Raw genomic sequence first — 15,976 nt, forward strand, 5'->3', positions numbered from 1 at the left:
AATGTGAGGTAGGGATGTACAAGTCAAAGAAGGACCAAAGGTACAAGACAAATTGCTTCTCCATGAGACACTGGCAGTCCAATTATCAGCATGTCTTCTTTACCCTGTCCCTCACTGTATTTCAACCTTCTGTGATAACTAGAGGGAACACTTTATTTACTAGGCCCTTGACCTTCCTACCGAGTGTGAACTCGGTGAGACGTTTCTAAATACAGGGGCAGTGTGTTGCCGTTGACACTGTGAATATGTCAAAACTGGTCTGAGAACCAGAACAAACAGGACTGCAGCAATGGGAAGGCCTTAAGGTCTACCTCACAGGTTATCATGGCGAAAGTGAGGGCAAGAAACTTCAGTATAGACACACAATTCTATATTGGAATAATGTTATATAAAGAAAAGGGGAAAAAACTTTGTTAGTAGTGACCCCTTTATCTGTAAAACCACTTCCATTTTGGAGTTCTGAGTAAATAATATCAATCTCAACTAAAACAGCTGTACTGGTCATAAAGGTGTGTATTGAGAAGGTGATAAACATAGTACAGGACTGTGCTCTTGTTCCCTGTGGATGTGTAAATCTAATCAAACTGCACATGTGTACATTTGACTAGTTCCAAGAGCACCATAGAGTTATTCTGAATGTGCACTGTGGCAAAGGACAGCTGAATTTTTTCACAAGCTGTTTTTGTGTGTGCATGTGTAACTGAAGTTAAATAACAGCACTTCTTCAACTACTTTCTTTGAAGATTCATGACAAGCCAGAGAAGTTAGCACTAAAATTACAAATTTCAACAGGTGTATGTTCATATCAGCTGCAGCCAGCTACTTAATAATATGTATTAGTTGCAGAGAAATTTTGACCAGAGAGCCATTTTTATCCAGAATATTTATTGGAGTATTAGTAGAGGCTGTGATATTACAGAAATTTAAGATTAACAGCTAGATTTTGTTTAAACTACTCCTAAGATGTTTGTTTAAACCCTTCCATCCCAATTTTGTACTAAGTTCTCATGCATGGACTTAATGATTCCAATGAAAGTAATGGAAGAAAACTGTGTACAAATTTTGTCTTCCATAGTATAAAACAAATTCTATTCTCTCTGCTTGTATTTACATAGTTAGAAGTAAAGATTTTTGACTTCAGGGTATTTTTCATTTCCTAGTAAATGTCAGCTATAGCACTTGCTAATTTTCTGGTTTAATGATATAATCATTCTGACTGAACGTGAAATGAACAAGGCAAGCTGAAACTAAAAGTGAAGCTTAATTCTTCTCATGATAGCTCACTGTGGTTTTTGTATTAAACAGGCACATGCTGGTTATTGCTATGAAATTATTGCAACTGAACAAAATCTCACCAACCTATGTCAGAATGATTGATCTTTAATTTTGTTAAACTTCTTTGTTTGAAACCTTCCACCTCCACCCAGACCCCAGCAACAACAACCTTCCCCCTTCTTCCCTGCTATGGGGCATATAAATTCCCAGTGCTGTTTGCAAGCTTTTGACTCTTTTTTTGGATGCAGATCATCAGGCTCTCTGTTCTGTTTCGGGAATTAAATCTACCTGTCAGCAAATGTCCCAGCTGCAGAGCAGCTCCTCCCCAGCCTTTGCTGCTCTGTTTGGCAGGGACAGAAAATTGGAAGGCCTTTCAGTGAACTGCTGCCAGCGCTGTGCTGTGTAGCAGTGCCTGCAGCAGGGGCTCGCTACTCCCTCCCCTCCCTCAGGAGGGCACCAGGGGAGTTGGGTGGGAGAGATTTCCTGGGAGCAACCTGTCTGGGGGCCTTCGCATAGGCTGCCTGCAGTTACTCACACAGTATGTACAGAGCTTTGTGCTATTAGTGATGGGCAAGCACTTTAAATGAATGTTATTTCATCTGCAGATTCTTCAAGGATAATTGACTGTAACGGCTTGTCTTCTGAGTGTCGGATTGATTGATCTGGCTTGCATGCGAGATTCCCCATACTATTTCTGGTCTGTGGTGGGAGCAGTGTGACTTTTCAGATCAGTTTCAAGAGAATCGCATGAATAAATTCAGAATTTGTTTCTGCTTGCAATTTGCTGTTTCCACAAAAATTTCTGGCAGTGAACATGTTTGCTTGGATTCTCGCAATTGTTTTGGTAAGTATATTCTTTCCCTTGACAGGCTTTCTTGGCAAATATTTCAAATTCCTGTTTTTCTCTTTTATGTTTTTCTCATGATTTTCAGCTGCAGCTCTTCATTATTTCTAAGGTGGCTCTACCTGTTGGTACATGATACAGAATTCCTGGGCGCTCACAGATTTTTTTCCTTCTGGTTACAAATGAGTTTCTGGCTAGCCATACCAATGGAAGGAGTCTAGCAAAACTTAGAGGGAGAATAAGCAAAAGTCAGACTGGTTATAACTAAGCAGGAAACTGAATTTCAGTTCCTAAAAAAACTTAAAGTTCCCAATTATTTTGTTGTGTAGGTCCAAAATCAGAGTTACAATACAAATACTCATTTTTTTCCTGATATTGAACTTTTATGATAATTAATTTTGGTAATATTGAAATATTCATGTTGCATGGATGTCTTGCTGCTTTCTAAATTAAATGTTCTCTTTAGTCCTTGGAGATCCAAAGTCCCATCTACTTGCCAGTCATCATCAAGGATTTGGATATGTTCAGACACTTCAGAAGTTCAGTATGCATCTGAGAAGCCAGCTGCGTTAATCAGGACCGCGATCACTAGGCAAACCTAGTGTCCTTCCTGCTCTATAATATCTGTAGAGAGTGTCAGTAGAAAATTGTTTCATCAGAAAAGCAATAATCCATTCTAGCCAAGAGCCTGGTACTGAAGAAGCTGTGATTAAGAAGAGGACAAGAAAGAAGGTTAATATCCTGGAAGGAGTAGACCTAAGGAAAGGGACCAGGCAAATACAGGCTGATATAGGAACCTGGAGGTATGAGGCCAAGAACCACAAAATGGAAAGTCGGGGGAAAGGGTAGCTGAAACATTTAGGAGTCAAAGATAGTCACAGATGGTCAGTGGTGTGCATGGAAGCAGAACTGCATGATATCTTTCTCTGTAGATCAGCATCTTGTGTATCCATGAATTTCAGGTAGAGAATGCTTTGCTGCTTGAGTAAGCATCTGGGGCTGAAAACAAGATCTAATTTATTGACATTCTTCTAAGTGAAGAAATGATAAATAAAATTTGAATTTTGCTGAGATGTTAGCATGGTCTGATTTGGATTTCTTAGGTTCTAATCTTGCTTACCTCACCTGTATATGGCTCATGTGAGGATGAAGAAGGAACTGAAATGGGAATGCAGAGAAGAGATGAACAGGGATGGAGAGATTGTCAAAATTTGTTTAAAACATATTATTTCATTTTTTTAATTGAGAAATTAAAGAGCTTGGAATACCTTGTTTCTGAAAACAAGTTCCTAACACAGAAGAAAAGAGTAAACAAAAAATGTATCAACCAGTCTTAGCTGCTGTGGGTTTTTTTTTTTTTTTTTTTTTTTTTTTTTTTTACATATAAAGTAGCAGTTAATGCGTGTGATACAATTTAGAATGTAGTGGTTGTGAGGCTTTTAATAAAAATATGTACTTAAATGTAACTTTGATTAAAAAAAAATAAAAAGGGAATGAAAGTGAAGTGGCTCCTATAAAAGTTTAGGAATCTTCTCTTGGATTGTCTAGTAGTTGTGTTGTGTGGCTTTGAACAAATCAATCAAATGGTTAGTGCCTCAGTTTCCCTATCTTGACAGGGACATAATAGAATTAATCCCTCAGAGTGCCATGTGATTTTAATTAGCTTTCTAAAACTCGTATTTCTTAGGCAGAAATACAAACTGTTATTTTAATAAAGAGATTTTTAGATCTCCTTCAAAAACTTCTGTCCCAAATCTGTCATATTGTTCCTATGAATTCAAAATATGAACACTCGCCCTGGTTATGTTTCTTTTCTAAGTGTGTAGATCACTAAGAACAGTAATCTCTAGTCTGTTTGCTGAACCACATTGACTTGTTTCCACTTGTTCCTAGCTGGCTGGTGTTAGGACCCTGAAAAGAGACAGCAGCAACGTGATATAAATAGAGTACCAGAATGGGACAAAGTTTGAGAAGAAAGCATGACATCACTCAGACTCGTTCTCCACCCAAAAAATCGGAGATGGAGTTGCAAACGTGAGCTGGACAAGCGAGGAGTTAACTAGTCATTTTAGTCCAGTTACTGAGGAAATAGTGAAGAGTTATACACTATAAGGAAGTACACTTTCTTGCTAGCAAAACCAAAGCTGGCTTCAGATCTCTGACAACATGAAAGTAATTGAAAGGAAAAGACAACTATAGAAAGAAAGTTGAAAACAATCTTTTTGTTTGGCATAGATTGTAACAGAAATACTTGACTTCTTTCCATGGAACAATACAATTTTTGGATCTGATGCACATTTCTTATAATTTTGCTCCAATCATGGTAACTTATTTATAGATAAATGAAGAGATCAAAGTGTAAAGCAAGCAGATATTACTTAAAGGATCTGGAAGAATATTTTGCTGTTGCTGAAGGAACGTACTTGAATCTGCATGGAAAATGTCCCTTTTAATACAAAAAGGAGCGAAGGAAAACTTATGACTGAAACGTTACAGGAATTTGATCTCTATACTTTTAACCTTAAAAAGACCATGAAGAACTTATCTCTACTCTGTTGTCATTATTCTTTGCTGGTTTTATTGCAGTCCAAATATCAGGTAATATTCTGAATATGGCTAGCATTGAGATTTATTCGGATTCTTCTTAGCAAGTTTTGCTTCACACTGTTTCATTATGTAATGTTTTATGTGCAGGTGTATGGAAACTATTCTCAGCTCCCCAAACACCCAGGTAAGAAATGTTCTATTTATATTTTATGACAATATGCTTAAATACTTGCTTTTTGGTTTGTATGTTTCCTTTTCTTAGTAGCTCCAAAGAAACAGTGATCTTACTTCAGACTTTATTACATTTTTTATTATGGAACTGGCATATGAATGTATCAAACTGCTTCAATCAGTTTAAATTCAGTATTCTTGCTACAGAATATTCTACATAAAAAGGTATATAGAGGAAAAACTGCTTCTATTTGCATAGAAAACTCGTATATAGTGATCACATTACTTAAGTCTGAGTTTCTCTCTGAATCACTTCTGTACAGATGACTTTTTGCCACAATTTCATAGTATTCAGCATTTTAAATTCATTGATTTGCACTTAAATATTACAGTTTATATACTTTCCAGTACTTTGGCATGGCTTCAGGCCATCTACCCTCCTCCCAACCTTCTTGCTTAAATTTAAATCAATCATAGAGCATATTTGGGCTCTCATCTGTTTTCAATGGAGGAAAAACTCCCTCAAAGCTTGTTTGAGGTCTGTGTGTAACTGCAGAATTCTTCTGTTTGTATAAATAGTTTAACCTCAAGCCTCATGGTGGTGTACAAGTACAGTTTTACTGTTTTACCAATTTATGTATTCTTTTGTGCTTTTAAGTCTTAACCATATGTAATTATTGTCATAATAAAAGAAAGAGTGCTGTGGAAAAGCCATGTTGTTGGCTATTGTAGTGTCTTCAGCCAAATTGTTTTCAAGTGGAGGTAGAATAAAAGAAGCTAATAAAAAATATAGTCTCGGTCTCGGTTCCTATCAGGATCACTAGCTTTTAATTGGTAGCACAGGAAAAAAAACCCTCACTCAATAAAGAGGCGAGTTATACAACGCTTAGTTCGTAGTACTTAGTTTGTAGTATACTGTGTGTGTACAAGCACAACTGTGAGTGATCCTTTTTGGATCTGAACTGGGCAGTAAATAAGTTCCATGATTTGGTTCTAAACACAGTTACCTATTGAAAGAACATTGCAAGTGGAAGTTGAATTCAAGTCAATAGGTCCCTGTTCCCTGCCCCCCTCTCCAGTTTTAGGACTATAAGCTGTAAGTGGGGTGATAACATGTCTTGCTTTATAGTTCAGAACTGGGGTCTAGGAAAGCCATTTTCCATGCAGTGTGGCTATAAGCAATTCAGTCCTTTGCTGTATCTCTATTTCTCTTCCCATTCTCTTTTCCCAGCTTTTAAATACAAGCTCCTTAAAATATAGCTTTTCTTTAGGTGTTTACCTGATGCCAGCCACAGTAATGTATAAAGGCCTTTGTTGTGATGGAACTATGACTAATAGTGTTTATGCCATATCATGACATCAATTCATTTTCTCTCTGGATTCTTCTTTTCTTTCTGTTCTTTTTCTCTATTTTACTGTGGTTTTTTATCACCTCTCTGTAAACTTTAATCCTTTTTCTAACATGGAAGTTAGATATTAATGGAAGCAAGAGATATTTGCATAAAAGCACACCGCAAAACTGTGGGCATATTCTGTGCTTGGCAAAATAGAGCTGGTAGTTTGAGAGCCAGGTGGAGGTATACTAGCACAGGTTGCCTATGTGGATGCTCTTAATGCAGTAGGAATTCTTCACTTCCACTTCTGCAGTAGCCAATGTATGTTCTTGGAAAAACAGAGCAAGGCACATACCCAGACTAAGTTTACCTAAATGAAAATAACCTTTTTCTTGTTCCTATACCATATTTTCTTGGTGTGCTTTGCCCCACTCAGCTTAGTGGAGTTTGGGTTCCCTGGGGTTTTCAGATTGGGCTTTATATGTGTGTGGTGGTGGTGGTGTTTTTTCTTACCTTACAATAGCTTTCTCCTTTGGTTAGCAATTGTACCTTTCCCTGTATTTTCTAAGTACGCAAAGCAAATGTAACCGTAGGAGCTCATCCATTTCTCTAAACAGATCCCTTTCTCATCTATCTACTGTCATGCTCCCTCAGTGTGGGAGAACCTCTCTGGCAACTGCAAACATTCCTACTTAGGGAGGCCAATAACAGATTCTGGTCAATTATGAATCATCTGTCAGATATCCTTGGGTATAATTCAGTTTGGAAGGAAGTCCGAGTAGATTATGTATCCTCATGAGATGCATGGCTTCTTTTAGTTCTGTGCTCTCGGATCTGTAACTGTTTGTTGTGATGTTTAGCAGTTTTATCAGCTCTGTCTTATTCAGAAAAATCTGAGTCTTCTCTGTCACAGCTCTGAAATTACACCAGGATGGCAGAGGAGATCAAGGCAGTGTGGGCTAGATGGTTCAAGGGTGCAAAGAAAAATCAAGCCCCTCCAGGTTCAGTGTAAACAACTGGTCTCTGTATCCAGGACATTGGAGTGATTATCAAATGGGCAAATTGTTTTTGATTTCTCTCAAGGATAAGGAAAGGTGTGGGATAGGCTGCAAGTGTCAAGGGACACTACTTTGTAATTTGCTTTAATTTGCACTCCATTTTTATGAGGTTTTGGGAGCTTTGGTATGGTGTGCATATTGTTTGACAGTGCAGGTGGTTTTTAATCAACTTGTTTTGCTCATCAGGTTCTTGAAAGGTTGCTCGAGAATCAAAAATGAGTGTAGGACTAAGCTGCTGATATGGTATAATTTGTAACTGAGAGTTGCTTCACATCCTTTGGAGACCCCAGAAGGATCAGCAGTATTGTGCTCATTGGGTAGGGCTATTGAAGACACTTGCTGTTTATTTGCTTTAGATAAGGCTACTTTGCTAGTAAGAGTTTTCAGGAGCTAAAATGGGGCTTCGTTAGGTCAGACCAAACATGATATTAACTATCCATCAGAATTATGAAGACAAAGGCATAGGTAGACTTTTTTGAAGTTAGTTAATAATCTTTTTTTTTCCCCCTCAATCTTTATACTTTGTCTAGTGCTTGAAAGCAGAAGCAGGGGGTAGAGCTGTATCCCAGGGTGTTACATGGAAAAGACTTACCAAAAACGGTAATCAGGTATATGGGAAATCATTTGGGTAACATATCTATGGAAGATCTTCTGTGTATGAAAGAAGATGCAGAGGGGAGAAGGACAAAGAACACTTGACACCTGTCAATACTACTTAATTTGAAGTGGATAGAGGGAATTGAGGGAGGACCACAGCACTTTCTAGCAATCACCAAATTTGATCAAAAAACTTAGAGAAATAGTAACCCTTAGAAATGCTGGCTTTTATAAACATTTGCTCTCACTCCCCCCCCCCCCCCCCATCTGCCACAAAAAGAAAAGATTAACTCATACTAGTAGAATGATGCACCTTGATGATGAACAAAACATTCTCATTTGCAATCACTATAATATTTCTATATATCTCTATCAACCTTCTAAAATCTTCTTTGATATAGGCAATTACTTAATTTCTTCCAGAACAGTGGGTTAAATTAATTTTGGGAACAAAGGGTTTCTTGCACCTAACAAGATAATAAGAAATACAGTTCATGTTTTATTACATTATTAATGCTATACCCTTAGAATAGAATTGTTATCTTAACATAAAATTTAATTGCTTTGGGTAGCCTGCTTCTGCTCAGGTTTGAAAAGTCACATCTCCCTAAAATCTGTTCTAAATCCTGTCAATTAGACTGCGCAGATAGTTTCCACTGCCCTTTGGTAGATTTATCAGATTTTCTGCTTTTGTCAGCTTGTCCACCTGGTGTTGAGGAGGACACTAAGGAAAACAAAATGTTCTCATTAGTCACACTGATGTAGTCAAGAAGATTCTGAACAAATAGCTGATGCAGAGTACTGAACTCTTTTCATATATTGCTTAATACTTTGGAACCCCATCTTTTGAGGAACATGGGAATTCCTTCCTTTGTAGGATATAGTTCTCCAATACAACGTTAACATGAGAGGAGTTAAGGCTAGCTCTTGTGCAGTGATGACTGCCTGTTCAGACCCTTATGCTCTCATCCACATCACAGCTCTTCCACTATTTAGTACTGCTCCTTATTATGTCCAACTAATGTGTTCCTGTAGAGAAGGGGTAAAAAAAACCCACTCAGATTAATATAATTGGAAGGTGTTGTACTGTTTCCCCTCTTGGTTTTGAGAAATGGGTAAGACTCCTGAGAACTTGCTAGCATCTTCTCTTATCCCCTTAAATTCCAGAGCTGAGTCATCTATAGAGAGGTTTCTATATGAGGAAGGAGCAGAGGAAGTATGCTGTAGAAGCTAAACAGCCTACATAGTACAAGACACACACAAGGGAATGCTATCTCTTGTGGTTTAGAAAGCTGTGTAGACCTTTAGTTATTGTGTCATATCTATTAGAATCTTATAATTATTAGACCAGATCCTCAACTGCTATTTCAATGAATGCTGCCTGATACAGTGGCAGAGATTTGGTCAGAGATCACTATATGTTTCAAATGCAGTTAGAATAAAAAATTCATTGGAAAAAATGTATTCTTTGCAGTGGGTAATCAGATGTATGGCTTTAACCTCCTCTGCCATTTTGATATATAGTCTGTCTTCCTTGCTTATGTGCAGTGTTTGATTTACATAAGATATCTTGTTTTACTTAACCTACTGATCTCCTTTATTGTTTTCTTCCATGGAGACTTGTTGCACTCAGTGTTGAACCTTACTTTAATGACCTTTTCATCTGTCTTTCCTTGAAAGGGTTCAAAGTTCTGGCATCAGCTTCTCATTACTGGCCATTGGAAGATGTGGATGGAATTCATGAGTTTCGGGATACAAATGGAGGTAGACACAGGATTTGCTGACAATGGCAATAACATAAGTATTTGTGGCAGTCTGTAAGTAGAAAGGCAGCAGGAGAAATAAAAAGGGGTTAGCTCTTATACAACAGCAGCTAAGACTTTTTAATACTTCAGTAATGCTTGGATGTCCAGATGGTATTGCATTTGAGTACTGATTTTTTTTTTTTTCCCCCCTTTAATAGGGTTTTCTCGGACACTTTGAGCTGTCTATCTGTTGTTAGGATTATAAAGAGAAATGGTGAATTAGAATTAAAATCACATTGCTCTTAGTTAATTTTGGTACATGCATAACAAGCAAAAATATACTCGGAGATCTTCGGCTATGCCAGTAGTGAAGATGCCTAATTTTTTTTTTTTGCCTTTTGAAGTTAAATGCCCAGCTTCTACATGCACTTTTGAAAATTGCGCATAGTAGCCATAGAAAGAGAAACACAAGCTGTAATCTGAATATTTCTTGCTTGTTTATATTTATTTTCGAATGATTCCTTAAAAACAATATTGTAGCAATACTTCAAAAAGTTTTTCAAACTGGTCTAAGTCATGAGAGGCTTGGTAAGGTAAAACACTCACTGATTTGAAAGAAGGTTGGTAGTCAGGATTGCAGGGTTCCACAGGAAGTGATGATATTATAGTTATTACTATTTATTACACAAAAATGGTAACATCAATCACAGTTCATAAGTGGGGAAAAGTCCTATAAATACCTAAAATCTCTTATTCCGGAGGTGCTCAAGTATTTTAAACTCACAGTCTTTGACTCCTCCTCTTTCCAGGATGTTTCTTACAGGAATGAGATTGGATGTGCAGAGATAAATCTCGGCAATAGTCTACTCCTGTTAGAGACTGTTAGCAGCACTTCCGTTGACTTCAACAGGATTGTAATTTGGCCTACAAAAAGTTACCATATGAGTTCTTTAACACAGTGGCAAATTTTTCTGACAGTGGACTTCAAATAGTTTTTACTGGAGTAAAGCACTCTATGCAGAATTGTTTTGGCACTCTGTTACAAATATGTTGTTTTTAAGTACTTGAAAAAGATGCATGAAACACAAAATACAGGTCTTAGAAAAATTATATTTGCACATTAAGGTTACAAAGAACATTTTAAAATATATTAAATGGCATTGTTTCAGCAAAACTCAGAAGTGTTTTACTTTAGCATCATGGAAGAGTTATAGCAGAATATACGTAGTTTCTGATCCTGTAAAACTTCTTGCCAGAATAGGACTGGTTCACATGAGCAATCCTCTTTGACTCCTATTATGCCATTGTTTTAAAGAAATTTATAAAGGAGCCAACAGCAGGACTGCTGAAAAAAGGTTTGGAGGACCTTGTCTCACTGTTTGCAGAGGGTGCCAGTAGCCAAGGCCTTTCTCCGCAGTGCAGTTTTGTCAATGTTGAATTCTTTCTTTAATGGTTTAGTGGTTAATTCAAATTCTTAATTCTCAGTTGCTTATATTGTGCCTTATAATACATGGACATAATTTCAACTGCCCTCAGGAGAAGTTTTATGTCTCTCTGATATTTGACTTTGAAATACAAGAGAAGTTTTCTTTACTGCTGTAATCCAATGCTGGCAACAACTTTCTTGTTTTTGATACCATTCTGATTACGCAGCCCTTCTGTTTATTGCTAGAGTCTTTCTTGATGTTTTTCCACTCATCATAATGTCATGCAATTATTTTCATTCCATATTTCTCCTCTTAAATCCTTGAAGCATCATAATCTGTCCGTCATGTTAATCCGTTTTATTTGTTGAAGTCATTGTGTGTGAAGCCAGATTTATATCTCTCAATGCATTTGTGTGGTGAGAGTCAGTGTCAGCAAATTATTTTTTTGGTTATCTCAGCAGTAAAGCTGGTAGGAACAATTGAAGGGACACAATCAATGTAATATAGTGAATTAAAAAAATATGGGGACATGATCAAATTTTTCATCTGACCCCTAGTTTTCCATGCATTTTGTCTTGAGGTTTTATGACGCTTAAGAGCATTTGCCTTTTCCTTCTGTGATCAAGCTTGGTCTAAATTCCAAACCGATCAATATCTCTCCTATTTACTTTCACAGGCTTTGCATCAAGCTCTATTTGCCTGCTCGGGGTAAATAGTTATAGTGTACAAGATACTGTTAAATTATCAAAATAAGCCCAAAAAATAAAGTACTTGTTAGATATTCAGATTAATTCAATGGCTCTTGAAAACTGCAGTAGATAGAACAGTTCCAAACAGAAATGCCTTTAAGCTGAGGTGGTCCATCTAAGCCTGCTGATAACATTTGTCAGTTGCCCTTAGACTTGAATTACCCATAGTTTTTGCACCAGTATAATGACTTTTGTTATAATTGCATGGTTCCTTACTGACATAATTGTATTAGAGCCCTTCATTTGAATGCAGTAGTGTTGCTTTATATTTTTTTTTGTCTTCAGTTCCTGTCAGAAAAGACTGGGTTTAGTGATATTGTATCTGCTTAAATTGTAAATGTTGAATCATTTAACTATACATGTACATAAGTCCTTGGTGAGCAGTGATTGTATGATAGCTTTAAAGGCCACCGAGCAACAGCTCTGATCTGTGCTATATTGAGAGATATGAACTGGTTAATTCATTACTGATTGTGTTTATTCATTGTTTTGCTTGTTTTCTTTTATTGTTCCACCCAGCTCTAAGAATCCACAACTTCACTGTGCTTCCTTCCCATAACTCTACCTTTGTATATACCAATGATTCTGCCTACTCTAACTTCTCTGCAACTGTAGGTGAGGATTTACTTTTTTTTTGTTCTGCATTTGTCAGGCTTGGATGGTTCTTATTCACTGGATTCAAAGTTAAAACTGGGTTTTGGTTCAAGTGGTCATGTGGTAAAGTTGTGTTTATGCTTACACTGATGTAAATCAAAAAGCACTCCTGCAATGTTACCTGAATTACTCTGAGTTATTGGGATAGGCATCCTAATGCTCAGCATTCCATGGAAGGATGGGCACCAGAGGCCCTCCAAAACCTAAAATATTTATATTGAGTTTAAAGGAAATGGACATTTCAGAGGAATATATAGAAACAAAAAGGCTGACCTTTTTCAAGGTTAAAAGGAAAAACCATTTCACCAATTTATAGCCCTTTTTAAGGGACCCATTAGGAAAGACAAATGCAAACAATTTTGCAAAGCTTGTAAGAAAGATCTCTTCAATCATGACATCTTTGATTAACATATAGAAAAAACAGACACAAATCTTGTAAAGGTATGCTCTTTTAATGACTTTTTTTTTAAATGTCAACATCCACATGAGCCAGGAGATGAAAGGAAGAACAGAAGATGACAACTCGCCAGGCAGAAACATAGCAGATTAGAAAATTGTTATGACTACACCAGCATAAGCTCAGAGTAATTTAATTGAAGTCACTAGGACTGTTCTAGATCTGTATAAGTGCAGCTGCAATCAAAATCTGTCCTGTTGTCCACCTTGCAATTGTGTATCAACTCACATCTAGTTTTTGGAAAATCTGACCTAATGAGAAGGATGAAAACGTTAGAACTGTCGTTTGGGCTGCTCAGATACTAGAACGTTTATATAAAAGACTAAACCCACTGTTTTTCTACTCTCTAACTGTAAAAGCATGTTGGCAAATCTGAATTCTATTAATAATGAACTTCAAATGACCCTAATTCTTTTCAGTCCTCACTTATCTGCTTTATAGGCCTTTTGTATAGTTCTCACATAATAAGATACATTCAATATGAACATTAAAGAGTGATATCAATGGCAAAGGAAATGCTATGGAAACAGGAATGCATTACCTTATGGGATTTATTCTGGCGCAATTAATTTAGAGTTTACGTGACTCAAAGCATTTGGGAATGTTTGCTTCCATCTTATGCTCTCAAAGTTTTTAAAGAAATTGAACTTTATCTGTCAATTAGAGATGGATCTTGACTTCTTGCTCGAAGGGAAGGAAAGATGCCTGAAAACTGCCCAATATTTGCAGTGAGATTTGGGATGAACCAAGAAAATATTTGGACATAAATTCACTGAATACACCATGCTGTTCCTGTTTCCTTGAGTGGTTTACCCTACAGATGGGCTAGCACCATGACTGCTGTCTGCTTTCTCTCTGATCCTGCTGGTTGTCTATGACTTGAAGATGAAATTCCCTTTCACACAGGACCCTGTTGCATGAGGGGGTGCACCATCTTGAGGCAGCAACAATATATTCCTCAGTACTGTTCTAGATGGAGGGCCTGGCCATAGCACTGTCTGTATGTGCCATTGGCATGATTTGCACTGCATTCTGTTGTGCAAAGAGGCTTCTATTAAGTCGGGTGGGTGCCCAGAGATGAACGCAGGGAAAAGTCCCTTGTGACACAGCCTTCACAATGCACATATCTTAGACTATTTGCATAGTTGCTTGATTTCCCATGTGACATCATTACAATTTCAAATATCAAGCAGAACCTAGCAGGCAATTTCTGTATTTCAGAATTGGCGAAGACCATGTTCTCCTTGCTGGTGTTGGCTTTGGAAGAGCTCTTACTTTCTTCTGAAAAACAGTGTTAGGTATAAAGGAGAGTCCTAAAACCATGGTCCTGAATCCTTGCAATCCTTGCAGAAGTCCTGTCACAAACAACAGTATTAACATTGGTGTCCAGGATGAAAATCCAAACTGGACAGTTACATTCTGTCTGCTCAGAAATGAAGTTAAATTGTGGGTCCTGTAGAATACAGACTTACTCTAATAATTTTTTGATTCTGATTTCTTATTGCCTTCTCTGCTAGAGATAGTGGTGTGTGGTTTTTTTTGTTTGTTTGTTTTTCTTTCTTTCCCCTTGGGGTAAATGAATTCAACTTCTCACTGTGTTAGCACTCAGCTAGAGCATTGACTTGCGGATCTTGGGGAGGTTTTCTACAGTAAAACAAAACTGTCCTCTGTTGGTGTGTGTTCTTTTTTGTTTTGTTTTGTTTTTGTATTGGTAGGGCTCATGTGCCCTAGTTACTAGGAGACAAATGAACTTTTTAGGAGCGAAAACAATAAAAATTGCAACCAGAAATCACAAGACAATTAGTCGTTACGTGTTAGACAAAGAAAGAGCCTTTCCAAATGATAATGATGGCATACCAATGGATGTCTAAAAAGGACATTAGTGCCTCTTGAATACAGCTGGTCAAATATTTCACTGAAATATTTGTTTTTTAATGAAAAGTGGTCTTGGCCGTTTTTGAAACGGAATGTGGAAAATTTTTGGGCAGGGGGATCTACTGTGTTACACTTTTCTTGATGGATTGAAGAATTTCTTGACCATCTCTAATTCTTAGCAATAAAACAAATACCTATATGAAGTGTCCTGTATTCAGAATTCTGGAAAGTGTAAAGTTTATTCAGACTACTTTGAAATAAAGTTTGGCTGTATTGCTTCAGCTAAGCAGTTTAGTGAAGCAAGAATCTGGGTGAGGGATGCAGTTAGGATTTTTATGAACTTGAAATGTAAGAACTATAATCTGTATGGTTCCTTTTTAAAAAAACAAAAGGCCCCCCTGTAGTTGGGACCAGATAAAGATATGAAGTGTATGAGTGTTAAAATAATGTTTCCATGAAGTTTTAATTGATATGTATGTTAAAAATTATTTTGCTTTTCCTTCTTTAGATATTGTAGAAGGAATGGTGAACAAAGGAATTTACGTCACTGAAAAGAAAGGGGTTACCTTTCTGTTCTTTGGAAGCTACCAAAACTCTTGCATTAGTAACCCAGAAGTTTGTGGACCTGAAGGTCAGTCAACTCAGTCATTACTATTTGCTTTTATTATGCTGTTTTTGACACTTCTCTATTGACTTCTGAGACAACTGAGTGCTGATTGCTGAAAAATTAGTCTTTTCTAACTGCAATTTAAATTAAGACTTATAACCAGCTACTCCAATTAATGATATAATATATAACTGGTATAAACAAAAGCAGAAACAAGTGTACAGTGTCCAGTATCTTTCCTGTGACACAAAGATTAATTCCTACAAGAACTGCAGAGTAACAAATGGATTAAGCTGTCCTATAGGTTTCAAATTTAGAAGACTAGGTTTTCCAGTGTGATCTCTTAGCAGGATTGTTTTTTCAAACTTACCTTTGGAGGTAACAAAACTTTTACATTCCCGGTGTCTGGGAATCCATTTGTCTTATTAGTTGTTTGAATCTCTTTTTGTTCTATTTCTCTTCCTTTTCTTCCTCTTAGGCAAAGATCACAAAATAACAGGTTTAATAGGGTGCCCAGGTTTGGCAATATGTTAAGTTAGAGAAGATGATTAAAACTTTGTGACTGAACAAAATAGTCACTAGCAGAAAACAGTCACTAGTGAAACTTAAAATTCATTAAAAGTAGAAGGATCAGTG

The 15,976-nt window shown here is 37.0% G+C and overlaps 1 protein-coding gene across 2 annotated transcripts in view; it reads left to right on the top strand.

The window, feature by feature from the left end:
• Positions 1–2,749: 2,749 nt before the first annotated feature.
• ADGRD1 (adhesion G protein-coupled receptor D1) overlaps positions 2,750–15,976 on the top strand; it is a 165,576-nt gene continuing 152,349 nt past the window's right edge. The window contains exons 1-6 of one of the 2 annotated variants that reach the window (XM_064522041.1): positions 2,750–2,922; positions 4,013–4,717; positions 4,814–4,850; positions 9,507–9,590; positions 12,267–12,362; positions 15,242–15,364. In XM_064522041.1, the coding sequence (XP_064378111.1) occupies positions 4,553–4,717; positions 4,814–4,850; positions 9,507–9,590; positions 12,267–12,362; positions 15,242–15,364 (505 nt within the window). In that variant the 5' untranslated portion in view covers positions 2,750–2,922; positions 4,013–4,552. The remainder of the gene's footprint in view (positions 2,923–4,012; positions 4,718–4,813; positions 4,851–9,506; positions 9,591–12,266; positions 12,363–15,241; positions 15,365–15,976) is intronic. The other variant, XM_064522042.1, reaches the window with a different exon arrangement.

The sequence above is a fragment of the Dromaius novaehollandiae genome, chromosome 17 (genome assembly GCF_036370855.1).
Source record: "Dromaius novaehollandiae isolate bDroNov1 chromosome 17, bDroNov1.hap1, whole genome shotgun sequence".
Classification (NCBI taxonomy): Eukaryota; Metazoa; Chordata; class Aves; order Casuariiformes; family Dromaiidae; genus Dromaius; species Dromaius novaehollandiae.